Source organism: Fulmarus glacialis, unplaced genomic scaffold, assembly GCF_000690835.1.
Source record: "Fulmarus glacialis isolate BGI_N327 unplaced genomic scaffold, ASM69083v1 scaffold26743, whole genome shotgun sequence".
NCBI classification, from domain to species: domain Eukaryota; kingdom Metazoa; phylum Chordata; class Aves; order Procellariiformes; family Procellariidae; genus Fulmarus; species Fulmarus glacialis.
Window position 1 is genome coordinate 149,024 of NW_009203395.1, and position 23,917 is coordinate 172,940.

The following is a 23,917-nucleotide window of genomic DNA, read 5'->3' on the forward strand; positions in this document are numbered from 1 at the left end:
CCCACTCAGTTTAGTGGTCCAAATCCTTCAAAATCCCTATTTGAACCTCTGACATTAAAAACAACACCTGAGAATTAAGGGAGAAAAAGACAGCTAAAAAGCAGCATGTTCCAGGCCCAGTAAAGCTCGTATCTCAGTAAAACGAGCAAAAAACTCTGTAGGGGCCATAATGGATAGAAATTATCTTAAAACTAGCAAATAGGTAGTAATAAACTGCTACTACCATCCGTTATATTTCTTAAATTTAATTTGTGATGTGCACGCCAAATAACGATTCTACGAGCATTTAAAAAATGCAACAGTAAAAGCTTTCTTCTTTTTAAGAAAAGTTCCACCCAGCAGGACAGTGAGAAAGCACAACGAGCAAACATAGAAGGCAGAGAGAGGGGTTTACTTGTGGAGGCCGGCTAGGCGGTGTGCTTATGAGAGGTGCGGGGCCCATTGCAGAGGCTGCGTTCAAGCTCCTTTCCCTTTCGTCCTGGTAAATTCGATCTCGTTCGGCTTCTGGCAGCTGCAAGAAGTTCTGCATAGCCCGAAGGTTTACCAGTAAGGACTGCGAGGCAGTCTTGGGATCCTCTTCCTTTCGGAGGATTTCTGAGAGCAAGCCCTGTAGGGAGGGAGGAAAAAAAATAGGCTGGAGAGTTAGCCTAGGTGAGCGCCTGTAAAACCGTGCTCTGCGAAGCCACTGCTCTTTCTTCTTTCCACTGGGCTGAGAACGAGAGCAGCAAATGCACTATTCACTCCACACAGGAATATATTAATGGCAATTTAGGTAGCAGAGAAGAGAGCTGCAATTGTACCCTTAATTTTATTAAGCATCTGTTTTACATACAACATAAACTGAATCTGCCTAATAGGTCTCTTTCCTTTTACTGGCTTAACTTGCCATGAAATCTTTCACAGTCGCCAGACAATCACAAGACGTTAAGAATAAGTGAAATACAGATAATCCAGAGGCATGACACTGGGGTGTTCTCAGGCTTCCCAGACAAAACGCATAGCCAACCCAAAGAAACGGCTTTCCACATTTCTAGCAACTTAAACAGCTTTTTGAAAGGAAGTGATATTGCACAACTAATCCGAGACAATAAACTCACAACGTTCCTAAAGTACTGCTTAACTGACTCAGGTCCAAATTTTTTGTAAGTCAGTATTTTGTTTTGAGAGTTGTATATTGGCATTTAGCGACAAGTGAGGAAACTCACTGTTGGATGCTCCCCCTCCTTCGCCTTTCTCCCCTCCCACCGTCCCCCTCTCCTCACCAGGACAACCCTAATCCTCACCCAGTCCTATTTATTTGAGCACCTGCTGTGCAGGTCCCATTTCCTAAGTCCATTTACCATTGTCGTCCTTTGACCACTTTCAGAGTCCAGCAACGACAGATAAAAGCGAGCACTGGGGAATGAGAGGAAAACAGCACACAGGGCATCCGTAGCAGCGAGCCAGAGATGGGCAGGCTGCAGACGATAGCGTGCCGCCAGCGGCTTGTACAGACCACACCAGGTTTCCTACGTAATCATTTCATCTCGGTTCTCAGCAATGGAGCAGGCCTGGCGGTCTGGGACACCTAATTACTCTAAAGGATGAAATATTTATGAACCTGTGAGTGCAACTAGAACTTTAATGTCAACAGGTTCTTGAAATCTCCCCCCTGCCAAATTCTCCTTTTAAATATGTCAGGCATACAAAATGCTCTACTGTCTTGAAGTAACAAGGCGGTGATAAGAAAACTAACTTTTGCAAAAGCAGACGTGAACTTCTTTTTAGAATAAATGCTGTTGCCACGCTGGGACAAGGAGAGGGTTGGTATGACAGGCTTTTATTGCTAGTGTAACAAGGGAACATGGATGTGATTTTAAAGAAATAACACAACCCAATGTTTCTTTTCCTAAAGTTGCAAGTTATTTGGGATAATGGAGGGGTGAATAGAGGGCGGGGAGAGGCAATAAAAAAGCTAAAACAGAGAGGCAAGTTGTCACCTCTCCCAAGGTCCTATCCTATCGGGCAAAAGCACTCTCTGAAGGTGCTGTGGCAGAGCCACTGCTCTCAGGCAGCTGTGCTGAGGCAGCCCACCCAGTGCAGCTCTGAGCTCTGCATTTGGCCCCTCACCCCTCCATCTCTCAGGGACGATGAGGACGGAGGTGCTAACCACTACCCTGGGGCCAGTGTGGTCCTCAAGGCCCTGTCTGTGCCTGCACACGTAAAAAGGGAAATGGGATGGAAAACACAAACAGTCTGTCCAGCACTAAGCTTGAAAAATAATTTGGAGGAGGTTTTAAAAAAAATAATCCTGGGGAATACTTTCTTACCACTATTCTTCATCCCTCCTCTTTTCTGGTATCCAGGCAAAAACTACTTAGAAGGTAAATAAATGAGTTACGGACAAAAGTGGCATTTGAGTGGAGTGTAAGTTTTAAAACTTTTCTTAATAATTAGTCTAATAATAAATTTATTTATTAGCAAATATGGAAATTAAATTCCTGTCTGCCATTTTTTTTTTCTACTTCTAAGTACTCAAACCCACAGTTACTATTGTTTGTCAGTGGTAGGGTTACACAACCCATCCTCCAAGGGAGGCAAAAAAAGATTTTGTGCCACTGGAGACAAGGCAAAGCTGTCTGCAGAACACAGGATGTATGATGGACGTGTAAACACATGTGATTTCTGGCCGCTACTGTGCTGAAAACAACCGCACCAGGATTAAAAAGAAGAAAGAAAAACTAAACTCAAGCGGACTGATCATTGGCAGGAGAGGAGACTCCGTACTAACAGCCATCCCACTGTCAGCCACAGGAAATATCCTTGAAAAATACTTTAGCCCATAATAGAAAATATTTGCTCGTATAAGCCTTTGCCACATAGTGGGCAGCTAAAAAAAGCAGAAAAGGCTGTTTTTCTTGTATAACTTTTCCCCCTTCAGTGAAATAAGTAAACAAGGAAAATTGGTTTTTGTATTTTTCCTGGGTTTGTCAGCATAACCATTGCTGCAGGACACCTCTTGGTGATTAGAAATGCCATTAAGTATTCATTCCCCTCTCCTTCCCCCATCACTGCCACGACTCTTTGCATGAGCTGGGAGCAGAGCAGAGGACACAGATGTGGAGACAGGAGGGGAGACGGGAGAGTGGGGGGAAGGCAAGGAGGTGTTTGCTTCTAGGAGCTTTGAACCTAAAAGGTCAGAATATGTGAGGAAATAACATGAAAAAAAAGGTGTAGTACCGGGTGCAGGCAAAGTCTTACAATACGGTTTGACTGCTTCAAATATTAGTTCATTGCTGCTGCTTCAATTTTCTAAGCACCAAACTTCAGCTAAAGACTGTTAGACAAGGTGTAAAATGGGAAGATCCTAGAAAGAAAACATCCGCTCTCACATCCTGCCCCATGCTGATGTGCAGAGATTTACTGTTCGTTCTACCAGGCTTGAACTGGTTTGCCAAGATACAAGTCTTGGTGTGATCTCCTGATATTGTACCTCAGGTTGCATAAAAGCTACATGCTGTTTTGCATAGAGATTATAAACACTGTCAGGCTCAGACTCCTCCTCTCTGTTCCTCCCTTGTATTCTTTTTCCGCTGGAAATGTATTTTCTTAAAAAGTTAGCACGTCCCATTGAAAAAAAGAAAGTTTACACATCATCACAAGTATAATTCATTACTAATTGCACAAAAATGTCCAATAAATACTATCAGGGCTTTCAAAAGCTAATTATGAATTCTTTAAAACTGGAGATAAACAAAAGTGTCTGCCAATATGAACAAAAACACTGCCTGTCTGGCCCCCAGTTCGTCTCCTCTTTGAACGTAATCACTGATTCGAATAGATTTTATCAGCCTGATAGAACTTCAAAGCTCCCAGAAGAAAAATGCAGTTTGCCCAAACCTCCCCAAAACATGCAGAACAACCCTGCACGCTATCCCTCTCCTTTGCAGGGTGCTCCCATCCCATGTCCAGGTGGAAGATTATTCGCAAGCTCCACCCACAAGCCTGGATCCCTGCCAAGCAAGTTATAAGCAGACACATTTATCTATGTCGCTTAGTAGCAAGAGGAGAGCTGTCATGATAGTGTAATAGCACCTTTTTACCTTTTATTCAATAGTGATATGGATAGTGTGCTTTTTCTTAAATTACACTACGAAGAATTATATGAATACAGTGGCAATTTCTGTTATACTTAAGCAGGCAAATTTCTCTCTACCACATAATTTACAGAACTCAAATTCAATAAAACATTACATGATGGTCCATTACTGTTATCAATTTTGAATAATCCATCTTCATTTTTCATTTTACTGGAAAATAAAGTGTGCCAAAGACAAAGTGGAAGAAAAAGAAAGTGCCTGAGAAGGTGGTTTGTGTAAACTTAGATTTTGTTTTAAAATTACACGGAGCCATTTACTGCATCCAAGCGCTCTCCCTGGAAATAGCAATTGCCCAGAATTAGCATGAGCACAATCCTGAACACACAGAAGTTTTCACGTATGAGAAAAGGCATTACACATGAACAATGAAAGGCAATGTATCCTGGCAGCTAATATTTTAGACAAGCATGGGGGTGAAGTAGAAAGGAGGGGGAGAGAAAAGGTATCTGGCAGAAACACTGAGAAGTACTCAAAAACCTTGAGATGAAAAACTGTCACTGGTGGGAAGAATTAAAATTACAATAGTCAGACACAGCAAAAGCAGGAAAAAGCACTCCCCCTCCTTTCGCGAAGATGGAGCCGAGAGGTCACCTCCGTACAGCGGCACCCGAGTTCATGCAGCAAATGTTATGGTTGAAAGTGTACACAAACAGAGACAGGCAGCCCCGAGTTACAGTTCCAACCACAACCATGACTAACACAATTCCTTGCTCGTACATACATGTCACCCTGCCATGCACCAGGTTAAGCTACGCCTTCAAGTCAAATGTCAGACTTGCCTGTGGGAACCCAAGCTTTCCGTTTCCTGACCCATGTTTACGTTTACAAATGCACCACAGAAATGGTAGAGGAGTTTATTTATTTGTTTAGGGCTCTGAAGGTGGTTCAGCCGAACAAACTCCGATGCTCCACTCCCCCTCTCTCAAGGAGCAAAACAGAGTAGAGAACCTCCCAGTTTAACTGCAGATTTGGAGGGGCAGGCTGAGCCTCTCTGCTGACGGGAGGCTGCAGCAGAGGCTGGCACGGGGCACCGCGCTTTGGGGGGCTGCCCCGATGCATCGGTGCCGTCACCCCGCACCTGCCCGGTGCCACCTGGGCTAGTGAGCTGATGACAAATGCCATTTTCTGACCAGCAAAGCGCAGGAAAAAACTGAACTCGTTCTTTCAAGAGAGCGGAGGTGTCTGCACAGTGCACTGACATCAGCTGGAAAAAATACTACGTTTATTAATTCGGCTGAATGGCAACCGAAACATAACCAGCTCAATTGACTGAAATCGCCCTAGCAAATAGAGAGGGGCACACACATTTGGTAGCCATGCTTGAGGCGAAACTCGGATCTGCTAGCACAAATCCTGATTCAACAAACTTTTCCATGGTGCATTACAAAGAGGTGCTAACAGGATTCAATCTGTTTCTTTGCAGCCAGTGAGCTGGAATCGCAACTGCTGAAGGACCCTTCAGACCCCACTGCGCTCTGAAGCCTTCCTAGAAGGACCACTGTGAAATTTCTCACGGGGAGAGGTGCTCCATCCCCCGAAACTGCTTCTGCTCCCTACAACAACTGTTCTGCTGTGCCTGTATAGACGCTAATTTTAATTCAAGTTATAGCTTTCTTGGACTCCTCTTTGATTAAACTTTGCAAGGCACATTCCTGAGAACTACACATTTTTGAAACTACCATTTTAAAGTTAAGTGTAGGGGGGAAGTTACCCAAGAAGATATTAAGGACACCCTTTCAATTTTCTGAGGTGTGGCTCAGGGTTTTCTCCTGCCTTATAAATAGATGATAATTTTAAAAAAAGACATCCTAGTTTTCAGAAGTAATTTTATCAAATTCTTTCCTTTAGGCTGGGAGGAAGCAGAAATATTTCTAGTCAACATTTTTCCCCAAAATAAAAAATTCTTGGAAATTAGAGCCAACTGTTGAATTACCACATTAAGCTGGTAGAACCCCCTCTTCCCACCCAAAACCCCCACCAAATTCTGTATTCATATTGCAGAGCACAAGTCTGTAAAACAAGAGGTGCCAACCTCTTCATCCAATTCAGCCAAAGTCCATTTTTATTGCCAAAACATTAAGCTAAATTATTCTTAGTTTATAGTTCACTTCTTTGCTTAACTTTTACGCTGAAAGCAAATCTCTCCCCTCATCTGAGACCATATCTTGACTTAGGGTTTTTTTGCACACTACTAACCGATTTCAGTGAGATCTTCTGCCTTCAGAAACTGATGGCATGATATGGTCCCTGGACTTGGCTCAAATATGCTTATGACAGTTTCAAAAATGTCAGTGGTAAGCCTGAGTTAGCTTTTTATCTCAGAAAACAGTAGATTAATTTAAACAGGCATTTTCACTTGCTCTAGCAAAAGAAAAAAAAGACAAAAGATATTACATCGATACTAGAAAATAACATCTACATGTCATCAGTTATTAAAGTGCTGCCCTAATTTTAGTTAAATGTGATGTATTCTTGAATAACCTGAGATAAATTCCAAAGTACAGCAAGCAAAACAAATTTAAATGCTTTCTTATAAGAATCACAGATATCTCTACCTGTATTTATACTTGGACATCAGCTGTTATTCTGGATACAATTAACAATTTTCAGCTTTACAAACGTGAAATGCACCTACAACAAACTCCTCTGGATTTCAATGGAGCTTCGCTTCATATTAAAAGCATGCTGAGCTATTTCTTGGCAACACTGAGGCTAATATTGGCTAAGCCCCTAGTATTTTTCCTTTCTGTTTCCTAGTTTGCCACAATACATAACAAATACTGCAAAATCTTATGTAGCTAACTGCAAATACTAATTTGACTAGCTAACACAATTTGTAGGATATAGGGATACTACTCTGTGTTCTTTCAAGTAGATTTTATTGAAAATTGTCAAAATATATTACATATATATTTCATATCTCTTCACGGAATTTGTTTTGAACGTTCATTTTGGGGTTTCCTCCCAGTTTTGGGTCACTTTGAACACATTTTACCAAGCTGGTTAACCACAACGTCTGTGGAAGAATTGCACTTTAAACAAATATTTAATAACATTTGTAGTAAGAAAAATATATAGTCATCAGGAATCAGGATTTGCACTAGAAATGTGGTTCTACAGTTGCATTAATCACATCTCAAGAGCATCTTCTTATGCTGTGTCATATAAATTCAATGTCCAGTCAGAACCAATTGTCCTTGTATTTCAAGTAACAAATACCGTTCATGCACAAACGATAGAGACCAAAAGCTGTATGCAAAACTAGCTGACAAAAACCGAACAAATTACTTTAGATGGGGGAGGGAGCTGAGAGAAAACAAGCTGCTTTTAGGCAAGTCTGAGAAAGAAGTAAATATCTAATAAACTATTTATTTTCTGATTTATTTGCTTGGCTTTTTGCCCAGGTGTGATGGCAGCTGCAAACCATGGTAACTTGAAGCTGCCATTATTATTTCAATACTTTATAGAATCAATAGTTAAAATATTAAACATTATATTAAATGAAACCTATGTCACTTATTTGTAAATATAACAGCTGACATTGCCTGAACCTAACTTACATAAGTAATCCTTGCATGAGTCCATGTATCCCATGAAATTTGGTATGAAAGACCCAGATCTTGAAAACCTCCTCTGCTGTTAAGAGGAAAGACACACACACGGAGCTCTACAAAGAATTCACACCGTGAGTCTACTTTCTCTTAGCTAAAGGAGGATATAAAAGTTTTTAAGGCAATAATAATTCAGAACAATTACAAATGATGTGCTGATTCAAACCTGGTACCAGTGCATTTGAAACAGAATTTTTATTCTCTAAGCTATGCACGGAGAAACATCATACATTTCAAGAGAAGACCAAATTATGATTTTTTTACTATATTCTACAATGGACAAATACTTGTTCCTTAAGTTTAAAAATGTGGTATCAAAGCAAATTTACCTACATCTTTTTAAAATATTTCCTTTTAAAAAAATTCCTATTTTATTTTCTGTTAAAACAGACTTCTAAAATTTTGAGATCTTATTATTTGCATTGGATATACTGACATTTCTTCCATAATTTCTGCTTGATTAAATTCCATGCAACATGGCATTAAGTTAAATTCATAGAGCAGAATAAATTATAACAGGGTTAGCTTCTAAAACAGGTGTAAAAAATAACACATTTTAGTGTTACTTATCAGCTTTGCTAGGGCTAGTTTTTTCTGCATTGAAGAGCTGAAGTATATGTTCTGACGTGGACATCAGCAATCTCAGCAACTACTGTTTTTGCAACACACTACAAAAATACATGAAAAGAGTAGATGATCTAAAAATAAAGCTTTTATTTTTTAATCTTTTCAGAAGCCTGATAAGATGTTATTAAGACTTTCACTAGAAAATAATAAAAATAAATGCAAACAAGAATAAAAGACCATCTCAGGTACACCTGTGAAAGAGGACAGGTTGTTCAGTGCATGCATGCGGTCAGTACGGGTATACCTTTGCAACACAAAAGGCAATCTGTTGGGTGACTTTGTGAATGGTTCTGCATAGAGCTGTTCATGTCCTTTACAGGGAAGATTAAGTTTAAGATATTAATAAACCATCACAACTGGAGAGGAACCAAGATGTCTGTAAGAACAGCAGGTATTGCCACAAACCAATCAGTGAAGATTTCTTTACTGTATCAATATGGACACTGGTCCTGCAAGGAAGCATCGTTCCTTCACAGGAGCTAAGTGACAAGGCAGAAATGAGGAGAAAGACTTAAAAGGTGATAATTACTCAATAGAGAGAGAAAGAAGGGACTCTTAGATTTAAAAAAAAAAAAAAAAAAAGAAAACAGACAACTGACCTGAGTTCGGTTAAAAGCCACACGTGCAAATACTGCCTGTGAGATTCCTGCTCGTTTCAGTTCGTCACGGACCCACTGGTAGATTTCGGAAGACACCTCTGTGTTTGTTGAGACCTGCTGCTCCAACGGCTTGTTCATGGATCTACTGACAGGAGGAGGGTGGTTCAAGTACTGTTGGTTTAAGGACTGCTGGGCTAGAAGTCTGTTCACTGCATACTGCTGGTTCAGCAACTGGGCCATTACCAGCTGCTGATTTACCAGCTGAGGGCTAATGGGAGTAGATACAAGTCCAGGGTGCAGGTTTGGAAGCGGGGTCCGAACTGATGGTTGACTACCATGAGAAAGCTGAACAGGGGATGGAGGCTGTTCGGCTGTGTTCCCTGGGACCGGCTGCTGACCGAAGTTGACATGGTTGGCACCTTGCTGGGATAGTTCAGAAAGGCTATCCATCTCAACTACGGTGGAAAAGAAACATTGAAAAAGCCAACATAAGACTGAAAATCACAAACTTTACGCTCCTCGCAAGACGTGCTAATAAAAATAAAGGTAAAATGGCGCATTCAGGTTCAAACTTACTGTACGCTCCAGCCTAGATCAGCAGGCCCATAACACCACCATTGCGGCTATTTGCCTTCAAAATTTACCTACAAATGATGGTGTAGTGAATATTTTTAAAAAAAAAAAAAAATTCCAACAAACTGCCCGTCATCATCACTGGGCCCTTGGAGGAACCAGCAGAACACCAGAGGCAAAACCATGTGCTGGAAACCACGTATGGCAAAGGAATAACTTCCTGAGAGTTTTGCAAAGGCGCAACGCAACCGAACCGCGAGCGTGCGGCTGCAGAGCACATCCCCGCAGCGATGGATGCAGGGGACTTCAGACAAGGCAGCAAGCAACTAGAGAGGGGGCGAAGACGAGAGACGGGAAACCACTCCGTGCGCCGCAGAAGGTGCGGGTGAAATGGCAAGCGCATCTGCGCAAAGGGCAAGGAGGGCTGTTACAGGAAAGCACACCCCGACCAGAGAGAGAAGCCCCTCGTGACTGGTTTTGTTCCTCCCATGGTGTCCCCGCCACGACATCTGCAGTTCCCAGCCACTGGAAATCTGTAACAAGCAGGGTGGGGGGTGGACCTCCCTATGCTCTGCTAATTTCTAGATGCTGCATCAATTGTATGGGACTGCTAGGAACTAGTATAATTTATGTAAATTACACAGATGGGCTGCTTTATCTTGCAACCATGTATGCATGGTTTTTTTCAGTGACTTGCAACATGGTTGATTTTTTTTCTTATATTAACTCATCTGCCTTGACACACCCTCCTTTTTAATTAACACAGTTTTTTAAACTACAAGAGTTCTTCCAGCTCCCCTCTTGTGCATGATAAGACAATATAAAATAACTCCAGGCTGATGTAAAGGAGTATCCTTTTTATCAATGTATGTCACTTTTTCATTTTAAACAATCTCAGTTCCAGAGCGTTAGCAATGCTGGTCTGGAAATAGTTTTAAGAAAATATGCTTTATTTAAAAACCCAAACTCCAGTATCTTCACAAAAGTATTGTAGCAATTTTTTTCTTATTCTAGTAAATCATATTTTAAAAAAAAAAGGCGGTGTCTGAGCTTTTCATAGTAATTACAATCTTCACAGTCGTAATTACTATGAAACAGTCATTCAGCGCAAGACCACTTGCACTGAACAGTCATTCAGCGCAAGACCACCCCTTCCTCCACAGGGATAAGAGCTGGAAGAAGAAATCAGCACCTGGATTCCCACCCACAGTCCTGCCTTCCCCATCTGTCCTATCATGAGCAGAAATTTAAAAAAGAAAAAAGCGAGCGGGTTGTTCTGCAGCGAGGTCTGGTGCCCGTAGCCTGGATCAGTCCCCCAGCGGAGCACCCGCTGCTCCTCGCCCGTGTGGCTTTGGGGGCGGCACGGTCTCTCCCCCAGCATTAGGTGACATAGGAATAAACACACACACACGCACGCACGTTTCCTATGCACTGGTTTCACTGTTCCCAAATGAACGGATGGTGAACCTGTCTCGGAAGATCACGTAAGGCAAATTTGGCAGGGGTTGCCCCATGCAGGAGCGCTGCAGCAATGGAAGTGGGAGAGGATGCTGCGGAAAGGTCACCCCCCCCCATGCAGGCACTCTGCTGCCTCGCACATGGACCACCCAAAACCAAGTGAAGTCTTACCACCAACTTCGGTGGTCTCAGAAGAAGCGTTCAGTGTTGCACAGAAGGTACAAAGTAGATAAAGGAAAGAAGCTGCCTTTTTTCACTAGCGGAAAGTAGAGATCAACCCAAGTGGGCCATTCACTTGGAATAGTAATTCAAGCAATTATCACAAAAGTGATGCATTGTCTTCATTACAGCCTTAAGCTATAAAAGGCAAGGAACCCGTTTTGGTAGATGAATGATTTTGCTTCAAATACTGAAAGCTAAGTCAAGCTCAAAATTCAATCCAAACTGAGGTCCCAGTCCTTCATTCTATTGAAAAGTACATAGAAATTTTCTGACATAAACTGTTCAAAATTATGTTAACAGGTTTAAGAAATAGTTTTAAAAAGGGACAATACAGAAAGATAAAAGGTATTACAGAATTAATAGGTCCCGCTGATGGATTTTTTTTCTCCAGTAATTTACTTGTGCTTGCTACAACAAGCAAACAATTGTCACAACTATTTGTTAAAATGAATTGAAATCAGGGTCCCAAAGTTAGAGAAAGATATGAATTTATAAAATTATAGCATTCTTGTTGGAAGGCAGTGATAGTTATAGAAGTCTGTTTCTTTAAATATACCTTAGCCAGAGCAAGAAAAAAAGACATACATTAAAAAAATCAGTCCGTCACAGTTCAAAGAACAGGTTTTTTAAACAATTATTCTGGGCGGTAGAAGATCTCTAGATTTACAGAATGACAGCTTTACATCTCTGGCAACCCAAGTCAGTTTGGCTGTTTCAGTAGCAAATATTTATTTAAATGAATTCTTTCACTATATATGTACTTTCTACATCTACTCATCAAAAGCATCCTAAACTTATCATGAAGGGACCTGGCTTCTTGTATGACTGTGACAGACCTCAACGTGACACATAATGGTATGTATCCACCATCACGGCAATTTTTTTTTTTTTTTTGCTTACCCATCATATCTTTTGCCTTCTTGAAATGTTTATACCACCTTCCAAATTCCTGACATTTTGCTGCTGAGACATTTGCATAGTAAGTGCTGTTCACAATGGAAGAAATCATACTCTGTGTGAAAAGGGGAGAAGAAAAAAAAAAATCTGTAATACAGAGCAGTACAAGTCAAAGCACAATTTATTTCAGTTGTTGAAACCATTATATTTTTAAAGTTTGAGAACCATATTGCATTTTTAATCCTATCATCCAAAGCCTTTTAAAAAACTCATTAATTGAGCATAAAAACAAATGAAGGTATATTGTAAATGGGAGCAAAAAAAGCAGATGTACTAAGGGAAGAACAAAGTTATCGACCAAGAAACATCAGGCAATAGGATGGGCTCTGGACAGAAGATGCTAATCTTGAAAGTGCATTTTGTTCGTACTATTTCTGCTTTTAAATTTGATTGACCCTTCACATACCCACACAAGTTTACAAGCATACAAATCCTACACTGACTCCAAAAATGCAAGCAATGCCCCAAGTTACCCATGCCCATTCCCTTTGTGGCACTTATCACAGGGCAGACCCCAGAAAATCATAGGATGAAAATTTATCTAAATGACCTATTAGTAGGATAAAATAAGGGGGTTTATAGTAGAATAAAATATGTATGCAATAACCCAAAACAAACCCAGACTTGCTTTTTCTAAACAGGGTATTTTAAGTGATTCACAGAAACAGGCTTATGAAAAGCTCTTATTGTCATGTCTAATTCTGTAACTGAATATTAGCTGTAAAATAGACCAAAGGATGATAGAGACAATTTTTTCTCAAAGGTTCTCGAGATATCAGATAGCTACAGTGAGAAATTTACCTTCTGCTCAGTTTTGACCAATTTTAAAATAGTGGAATTTACAATGCATAAAACTTTCAGTTCCAGTACATTCTTTTATAAAATCAATTAAGACTAAGCCTTGCAAAATGAGATAATGCTCCAACTTGAAAATTATACTAAGTATATGATGTATGAACAACAAAATTAGCAAATGTTATTTCAATAGACTGAACTTCGCCACCCTTTAGATTTCTATGTGGAAAGTAGTTACTTTTAGCTTAACTACAGGAATTGTCCAGCATATTGAGAAAACAATGACAGTCAAGAAGACAAAGCCCTGATTACTGTGTTTCTTTGCTATTCAGCATGTAACATTTAGCTATATCTGTGCCATCGTAAAATCGATGTACAGCATCAACCCTTTGTTACACAAACTGCAATAACCACTAGAAGAAAGAGTTTGGAGTAAAAATGCAGTAAATATAAGTCTTCTTTTATAAGGCTAGTTCAGCTTCTGAGTAAAAGTACCTTGATTATTGATCTTAGTGAAGTTTATTATAACCATTTTCTAACGTATTACTCAGTAACATGCTATTTGTGGAGGCTCAGAACTGCTAGAGTGAGGCAGTATTATGTATGCCAAATGTGGATACTCTCTACTCACCAGGCAGCTATTTTAATGTTTCTCTGAATCACCAAAATTCTTACCATTCCTTGATATTAATCTGGCATTTCTGAAATTAGCTAGAAGCCTTTTGTCAGTGTTATAAAAGGAGAATGAAATCTTAATAGACTACTGCAACTTTAGCCTGAATGACCTGAACCAAGCTCAGCTGAACCCAATTTCAATTTCCAATATAATAGCAGTATCATTAATGTCTAATACTTAGAAAATTATTGTTTAAGCTCTTTTACAGATTAAACCATTTTAAACATGGGGATATGATACATAAGGCATGATTTTAAAAGTCCTTTGAATCTGAACTGGTAAATTATATGAATGCACAGTTACTGTACATGCAAAACCTGCAGATCTGCATGTGCAAAATGGGAAATTGCACATGTAATAGGCCACCATCCCATATTAGCATGTGCATATTTTGTGGATGTTATTTAGACTTCAAGGTGGTTTTCTCTCATTTTACTTTGCCCCTTTCAGATGTCTTCTTCTGCCCAAATAACTTTAGTAAGTATAAAACCATGTATGTTAATAATAATTTTAGTAAATTGCCTATTGTTGATGAAGATATTTGTGTAGGATTTCCCCCTAGTCCTCCTTTCTACATCATTTTACAAAGAAGATATGCCAATGACATGGCAGTCTGTGACATCCCCTGCTTCTTCAGGAATAAATTTAATGCAGTTACTTTATTTTACAAGCAAATAGGGGACTGGTCTGTTTAAATAACACTGCTAGGAATTTTAGCTTCTTTGACACAACGTGAATTTCAGGCTCTGATGGCTAATATTGGGATTTTACTCCAGCTCTTCAAAGTAGATAAAAAAAAAACCACCACAGACATTATCAACACATTTTAAAACGAAAATTATCCTGCTTTTTCTTTGAGAACACTTCATGCAAACATTCAAGTGATATTACCTACGCTAAGAATCCTCATCAGGAGGAATCAATGATTTATTTACTAATTCACTGAAGGCAAAATTTTACAAGCCAGATAAAATATTACTACCTTGTTAACTCAGAAAATAACTTGACAACATTGAATTTCATTGTTTCTATGCTTTATTTATTATGTTGTCATCAAACCTGCAGTCACGTCAGTGCAGAGAGATTCACTTTGCTATAAAAATTCCTATATAATTCCTATTGCTGTAGAATTCCTGTATGTTTTAATGGCAATCTACATATACAAATGCCCTCTATGCTTAGGGCCTAAAACTGAAGATTAACCCTATGAGTTAGTGGTCTTCAGAGATCCACAATCCAGACTGGAGGCATATTGAAGTTTTTCTTATTTCCTGGGTCATTACACGTGAGGAGCTCCCCATGTCTTGGCTTGTACTTATCAATAATCAAATGAAAATGATTGTATTTGAAACACATCATATTCAGGTACTACTGTACATAGGCATTCCTTATCTGTGAGGCACAGAGGCAGATGCTTTCCATGTTCAAGGATGACGAATATAAATATATCATACAAATATTCAGATGCATCACATTCATCACTCACAATCTGATTTCCTTTTCACACGTCACAAAGAAAATTGATAGAACACAAAACCTGGTCACAGATTCACAGTCTTAATGTATCTCCTAGAAGTTTATCCTTGAAAGTAAGTTGTGAGACTTCAAGATCTCAAATTTCCCTCTTTCCCCTCTCTCCGTCCCTCCCCGCCCCCAACCACATTACTTGCAGCCCTGTTCGGAGAATCAGGAGATATCATCTGAAATGGTGCCACCTTCACAGAAATCCCACTATTCTGGAATGATACCATCTGCTGCAGCCCAAGTGCTCTTTTTTTAGCCAAATAAGTTAATTATAATTAGGCATCCAACAACTGTGTGGAGGTAGGGGTAGAATTCGTTCTGAAGTTCAGCTGAGGTTCACCCAGTGTAGTTTGAACCAAATCCCATTCTCTCAGGAGGATTAAATACCGGAGATTTGAAAACCAGACACCATCATTTCTCAAAGAAGTTGGGGAACTCCCTGGGGAAATATCTTAAATCTCAACCAGAAATCTTTTCATATGCCCATCCAATAAAACCCAGTAAAACGGTAGCATCAGACACCTTTCGAATTGTGCCAGAATCTACTGCAAGGTGCGTCCTGCAAGACACGGGAAGGACCCGAGCCTTTCGTGCCGGCTGGTTGCTGCAGCCACCGCTGCAGGTGCTACAAGGGAGGCATTTCTGAGTCATTGCCTCTAACGCTGCTCTCCAACCAGGTGAAGTATTGTTCGATCATCACTAAAAGTATACTGTTGTCCTTTTTGCAAAACAACAAAAACAATGTTAATCAGGTTAATTCAATCATCTAAACCAAAACTGCTCATGCTTTTCTGCCAAATCAACCAACCACAGCAAAATCTGTTATCAGTGATTGCTCAGCTTCCAGTCAAAAAAGCTTTTAACCCCCACAGTCCCAAAACTTCCCCTAAATAACCTTAAAATTATTTTTATATGGGCAGAATGAGGTTGTTTTCATGCCTCATGAAGGGGTAGTTGGGCTGCAGTATTTACACAGAACAAATACATGCTAACAGACTTAGCAGAGAGTAACAGACACAGCAGCTTCCTAAAACAACTCGGCTGAATTAGATATTGGGGATTCCTTTGCAAATGAAACATTTCCCTCGAAAGGAACATTGTAACCAAAACTTATTTAGGCCTTCCAGGTTGTTTAACTAGGAAAAAAAAAAAATCCAAGCTTTTTTGCAACTCATTCATCAGTGTTTAAAGCTTCAAGCCTGCTCAGTGGAAGGGGCAAGGGCTGCAACAACTTATTTACACAATTATCTAAATACGATTAAACAGCTGATGGACAAATATTAAACTGGAAAATGTATAGTCATTTCAGCTTAATGTAATCCTCTTTCTGTAAACACCCAAGATGATTTTTTTTCAACCAGAACAGTCCTGACATCTCATAAGCCTAAGGGTGAATAGCAAGAGATTGTTTTTGATAGTTATAAATATTCAAAAGACATGCAGACCATCTGCTTTCATAATACAGGTAAAGCAAGACTGAAATGGTGACTGCTGTATAAAAATGGTTCTTTTAACAAAGTCTTCCTCTCCTCGAAAACTATAAAGACAGATGTCAAAAACTGTTTACACAGGGTAATCAGGAGCGTGCAAAATGTAATATTCCTTTTACACACAGTGCTTGCTAAAGAGATTTTTTTTTTTCTTTTTCTTCCCATCTGTGTGTTGCAACACATTTCTACAAGTTAAAAACATTTTTTCAAACAGAGATCTCATGAATACCCAAAAACATGCTATCTGGTTTCTGAATGCTAATTAATTTCAACTAAGGAATGTGATTTTTTTTCTGTAGGAAGGAATGCATGCTTTTGAAATGGAGTACTTCAACAATAACAGACACTGAAAACAGAACACCCCACAAGTTTAATTTTGCACTAGTTTGACACTGGCTGTTTTCACAATTGTTTTACATTCAAACCTGCATCTGCTAAATCTGGCTATAAGACAGACAGGAACTATTCTCCTGCTTTTCAAATGAGATTTTATTTATGCTTTACTATTTATCAAGTTTTTCAGTATAAAGCCTTGTAACAACATAATGGTTTTGTCAAGTGGTAAGTAGAAGATACCTCATCTTCCAAGCAGAGTATGAACAGTGCTGCCCATAAACCCTGCAGTCAATTTTCAGAGCTGAAACACTAATCTTGACAGTAACCTTTTAATGTATTATATTAATGGCACAGAGGCATTAAGCACCTTTTTTATAATTCTCAATAAAATGAACATTTACTGAACAATCTGTCAAACTACTGGCTCCATTTTTTAAAGCCAAACTTTTAAGGCTCTATTCTATTTTGTCTTCTATAAATCCCCCACTTCACATCCCTAGACACCAGCAGGGTAGCATGTGCCAGTGCTGCAACCCTAACATGCCTTAAAAAAAAAAAAAAAAAGAAAAAGATAAAAGCTACAAGCCTTTGTCCCTAGACGTAGTTTGAATAGTGATAAAGTTGCAGAACAGAAGAGAACTTAAAGATTTTGGGGGGTGGGATAGGGGCGGATGGTGGAGATCTTTTCATAAAAGACAGAGGAACTTTGTTTCCCTGATCCTAGCCACTATCAGTGGCTTTTGTTTACGTAGAAATTGCAAACATCAGTTTTAATACAAGCCGAACTCTTAGGAGTGCTTATTTCTCAGGAGAATCTACGTTAACATTTTTCAAATGAGAAGGGAACATTCAAGCCCCAACCGGATAACACAAGATTATCCCCAAATCAAAGATTTCAGTGTGCCTGAGCCTACGCCAGCCCATGTATTGCAAAAACCCAACCAGGGCAAAATGTTGTTCTTAGTGTTCTGGTATGGCAGAGAATTATCATCTGCCACTCTGAATAAAAGCAGACCAAATATATCCAGCCGCTAGCTGTTTTTTGGACAAGGAATCATGAAATGGACAGTTTAATTGCATATGAAGAATTATGTTAAATTCCTTGGTCCATTACCTTGAACTATAGCAAGTAATGCAATGGAATTTGTTGTCAATATGCTCTATAAACACGTAGGATAAGGGAAAAACCCACAGATGGACAGAGAAGAAAAAAACTTTTGTTTGTGCCTTTGGCATTGCACTTGGATGGCTATCTGACCTCCATACTGTTGCCAGGGTCAGGAGAAGTAAGGATCTGCATGGCAAATGCTGGTCATATAAGTTAAAACTGCCTAAAGGCAGATTGAAAATGACGGCACAAGCTTTTCTTCCAATGCACAAGCATGTCTTTCCTCCTCTCTCCTATCCTTGTATAGCCTAAATTGTCTCCTCCTCCTTTTCTGCCTTATGTTGTCTTTAAGTATTAAAAATGTACATACTAATGTAAAAGTAAAGCTACATTGAATGTAATGGGGGAAGATATAAAACAAAAAGAACCCAAATCATATATATATATATGTATTTATATATGTATAGAAATATACCCACACACAAGAAGATTTTGAAAATCAGAAATGAGGATTCAGCATCTGAAGGAACTGATCCTTGCACTATTTTTACCATTTTGTAATATAAATTCCCAGTTGCTGCATGACAGAGCAGCATTCTCCCGATGTTTTCTGAGCATCTCCCACTGACGGATATAAATAAAGCTCAAATAAAAAGCTGCTTCCCAAGATACTAGTCTTATATCTACAAAGGTTAAAAGCTTAAAAGAGAGAAAGATAGGTAGGTGGGAAATGTTAATTCAGATTTGAAGAACTTCGTAACTGCTTTATAAGCTTTATGGCATAGTGCCTTAGACTTAAAAAAAAAAAAGAAAAAGAAGTCACAACCTCAACCTATAAAAGATAAGGAGCCATAAGATGTTTTTGTCTTCATTGTCAGATGTCCAACATGAATCTTTTTAAGAATCCTGATTTTTATGGCACACTGTTTGTAAATGGCAGGTACTTAGTAGTAAAAGTCCTGGCTAAATACTTCTTTAAATCAACCTGGATAAAATATAAAATGTAAAATAATCAATAATTAAGAAGTTAATTCTTGGTTTACTTCACGGAATGAAAATGGTCCTATATTTTGAGGGGTGTATTATTACACCCTAAGGTTTTGATTCTGCAGGTACCTTTGCCAGAAGAGCTCTGAAACCAGGGAGCCCATGGGTAAGGAAAGCACTATCCATTTTAGCCAGGAATCAGCTTGAAAAAGCTTTTGTGAAGCAACTAGATTGCTTTAAACTGCTCTTTTAGCTTGAACTGGGAATGCACGTTTTCAAGGGCTCTCCCCATTGCTCTTACTTCGATGCCCATCACAAAGCCATCTCGGGGCACATAGGCAGAATTTCTGCTGGATTAAGCTAAATGCAGAAGCCGTGCTCCAACCGTGGCTGGACTTCAAGTCCACAGGACCAGAGCGGAGCTACTGCAGGGTAAGCTGCATCCCTTCTTCCCAGTCCTGTAATGTGGAGACAGGGTCCTCAGCCCCCAACATTTCCCTCTCCAGGCTGCTGCTGTTCCTATGCTAGGCAACGCACTACGTGAAGCCTACACGCCTACGTTCACCTCTTCTTCTCGGGACACAGGGAACGAGACTAGAGGAAGCTGGAGCCCAGGAGAACAATCCAGATCATGCACAACAGATGTGGACAGGGCAAACCAGCATTTCTTGTACAGGAATAAAGGTTGGGGTAGGTGGGGCCTTGGAGATCTCACAGACTGATCTGGTGAAAATCTGCAGTAAGAGATACCTTCGGCCTTCCTCTCAGGTGGATTGCTTTTATTTCCAACACCCTGTTCCAGCCAGGTCAGAAAGCTTCTGACTTGTTTCCTATCTGGAAATGCTAATCTTAATACACATGCTTCCAAATGCTATCCTAATGCAAATTCTTCGTGTGATAGGGGACATTATAGACATATTAATGCATTAAATGCAGCTTTTCCACAAGAATGAAATATATACATTCTCCTGATAGAGATGCTGGTAATTGTTTTATCTTCAACCAACCGCAATGGTTGTTTTCCACTACAGTTTTTGTAAAAGGCTCTTCAAAATTGCTTAGAATTATCCACCACATTAAGGAAGATTTCCTTGCTGGGAAATAGGACATGATTTTCAGCAAGTCTCTTCTCGGATTCCACTGTTCTGCTAGGCAAAGCATCAGATGTCTGGCATGAAGTTGAGCCCTAAGGCACAATGTCCAGACAAGAAGTCATCAGACTCAGTAGCACTAACAGTTGTCTTGCTGAATTTCTTTTGGTGTTTAGGATATGCCTTTTCTTTGATCTCTTCTCCTGTTTCTACACAAATTTTTGCAGATTTTTAAAGCCAAAAGGGACCATTTTTAGCATCTATTTGGACTCTACATAAAAACAGATCCTAGAAGTTCATCTAGCAATTTCTGAATTCAGCCAAGTTACCTGTGGCTGAGCTAGAGCAAACACCTGATATTGATCTGAAGACTTCTTGTGCTGGATCTTTCACCACATCCCATGGTAATCTCTTTCACTAGATACATACTTTTTTTTTTTTAAGTGTATGACTAGCTTTTAGTTTGAACTTCATTAATTTCCGCTCCTAGTCAGTACATCTCTCATGCCTCTGATTGCTTACTTAAATACCCCTCTAGTGCCAAATGTAACATCCCCTGCCTATCCTTTGTTTAAGTGTCAGATTTATTGTTTCAGGCCATGTGCCTCTTTACGAGCCACCTGTAGTTCTGATTATTCTTAATCATATAGACCCAAATTCTGTGAGGATATTTATGCTGCTAAAAGAACATGAACAAACTTCTTTCTATCCTAAGCAAAATGTAAAAAAATGCCAGGAGAAAAAGGAGTTACAGCATGAAATTTGCTATGGATTCTTAACTTCTGCTAAGTTAAATCATATGAAGGTGACATTTTAAGCAGCTATGTTAGCCAAGATACTAGTTTCACCTCTTGTGTTGCTGCCTTTCACTGACAAGAGTTTGTTAAAAGTATAGATGCTCTGAAGAATTCATAGAAAGATGTAAAACTCGATGAAGGCATCTTGAAAGAGAAATGTTCCAGCTAGCTTTCCAGGTGGAATATGCACATGCACTTCAAGGGTCTATTTATGCAAAGTTTTTTCTTAGTTATCCTTTACATTAAAACATACAAATTTAAAAAATATAGCTAGATTAGGTTTAGCACACAAAGCTCCTCCTTACAAAAAGTGCAGAATAAGAAACACAGCTTTAAGAGATTGGGGATATACGAGCTGGCAAGTATATTTTCATAGGGTTTTATTGTGATACATACATATGTATATATAAATAAACCTCCACAATTCTGAGAGAGCCTAGATATACTGATTCAAACACAAACACACTAGGTAAACTTAGGGAGCTGAAATCTCCTCTCCACCTGTAGAAAGGCCATTGACACTAATGTTCTTCGTATGTGCCTCAGTTTTTCATCACCACAAAACCTATTATTTTCCACGACAGTTTGCTAAAAAGTATCAAATCCTTTAGAAAGGTGGCACAGCCACCAGCACAAGTTATGCTTTAGTGCAGTTTCCCCCCTCTTCTGGCGCAAACTTAGGAAAGAACTGCAACTCTTAGTATAGGAAACCTTAGTACTTAAAAAATAAAATAAAAATAATTAAGAGACAGGTGTATATGAGGAGAACCTTTCATGTGTTCCCACCCCTGGGGAACAAAAGTTTTCCCTTTTGAGTAGTTTATTCCATGGCTTGGAGTGAGGCAGGTCTGAGGTTGCTGCTGTCCTGAAAAACCTGTCCTCTGATCACTGCTGCAAGGCACCAGGGGAATCTGATAGTATTTGTGCTGTTCTTAAAGAAGTGTCCAAGGAAGGAGAGACAAAGCTCACCCTCATCTTACCATGTTTCTTGGAAATAAAAAGGAAGAACCGAGTCATTAATTAAAAAAGGAAAAAAAGTGAGGGGGAGGGAGCAAGCTTTGAGAGTTTTGCTCAGGGTCTGTTCGAGAACACATCTCTTCTTCTAAGTGAAGATTAAAGCCAACCACTGCAAGGAGCCTGGTCTGACAAAGTGAGAGTTGCTCGCCTCTTAGCATTGCCTCTCAATAAGTGGGTCCTGCTTTGCTTTCATTCCTGTCAGGTAAAAGATTATTACCAATTCAAGTATTCTCTCCAGACGTATCTTTATGCCTACACCCCTGCGTCCCCTAACACGGATGTACCTCAGCTTTAAATCTGCTGACAGTGACGCTACAGCACCTACAGAATTTGCTCAGCCTTTGGGTAGGTTTTATAACCACGCTGATCTCTGTGCCTCCCACCACTGCTAGTAATAACTGAACCAGTCAGGGAAGGTCTCTGCAAACCAGTCGCAGCAGTGATTAAGATGTAGACATACGTATCTCCTCGCCCTTTAAATAGAAGGCTTAATTGGTGATGTGGATAGCAGCTTACTAATGGACAGAAATTAAACTCCATTTAATTCCTGAGCAGACACTTCCAATGCACAAGGTTTACCACACATTTGGAGCGGGGAGGGAGGGGGGAAGGAAGGAGCCGCATGCACAACTCTCTCTACCTCTGACAATCACTGAGGAAAAGCAACATGAGGACCAGAATGGCATAAGTGTGGCAGGTGTGAATTGACCTGCACTGGCAAAGCTGCGAGCTGGGAAACTTGCAAATCACATGGTTGTGCAATACTTGGCTCCAGTCAGTGATATCATGTTCTTTTAAAAAAAAAAAAAAAGAAAAAAAATCTTAAAGACATGTACATCAAGTTAAGGGATTAACTGTCAAGTGACATTACTGAAACAGAGACAATATATTTCTTTATTGTTAATGAAATTCAGTTAAAAGTGAAGGAAGTGATAAAGAAAGTACTGTTTTGTAATGTATTTTACATAAGAACGTAATATAGAAAGGGAAGTGCAATTAAATCTTAATGTGGACTTTTTTATTTTTAGTTTATCATCTGGTTTACATTTTGAGCCCCTTTGCAGCAGTAAATTATGCTGGCATTTCTTAGGGAATAACTGCCATGTTAATTTAGTTTAATAAAATAACTGACAGAAAAGGGGGAAAAGAAGCAAGAGACAGCACCCCCCCACACACGCACTCCTTATCTTTAGCTAAGTATTCAAATGCTTTCTATATGAATTGTCCGTGGTCCAACTCCAGCACCATGTAATAATACAATACATTACAACACAGTACAATACAATCTTGGGTTTCTGTAGCGCCCTTCATGCAAGCATCCCAGGGTGCTTTACAATCATTATGAGTTAAAATTAAAACTGAAGCACATACAATTCCTAATAGAATCATTTTAAAAATGCTAAACAGAACAAATAACTTTTAAGTCTAGATTTAAAAGTCCCAACAGCCAGAGCTTTCCTTACTTCAATTGGCAATGAGTTCCAAAGCTGGGGAGCAAAGCGTCTAAAGGCTCTCTCATGTTATGTTAAAGGATCTCTCATGTTGTTTATACTTGTGCAGTACTCGACAGCCAACAATTTGCCAATAAGAAGAAAAAAAAGACTTATTTGTAATCTTGCTTTAAAGAACACTGGAGGAGTGGCTTGTTAACCCTCTAATAAAAGTTATGGAAAAAAAAAAAAAATCAGGATTCGCACTCGGCCATAACTGCGTTAAGAAGTACGCGAGAAACATGAATGAATGAATACAGAAATTTGTAGCAGTGTATTACTTAACTGCCTCTTAACCCACTAAATGTAAAAAGAAAAATAAAGCATGACGCTATATACATATATATATATATAAAAAGAGAACATCGCCGCAAATATTTAAAATGCGAGTTGTTCTATATACCATTCTCAGGACCACTG

At 39.4% G+C, this 23,917-nt stretch overlaps 1 protein-coding gene across 1 annotated transcript in view; it reads right to left on the bottom strand.

Annotated features, from left to right (window-relative positions):
* SATB1 (SATB homeobox 1) overlaps positions 1-23,917 on the bottom strand; it is a 74,576-nt gene that overhangs the window by 35,448 nt on the left and 15,211 nt on the right. Inside the window, exons 6-8 of the mRNA XM_009574609.1 lie at positions 12,130-12,241; positions 8,977-9,431; positions 395-607 (exon numbers count right to left, since the gene is read on the bottom strand). Of these exons, the coding sequence (XP_009572904.1) occupies positions 395-607; positions 8,977-9,431; positions 12,130-12,241 (780 nt within the window). The remainder of the gene's footprint in view (positions 1-394; positions 608-8,976; positions 9,432-12,129; positions 12,242-23,917) is intronic.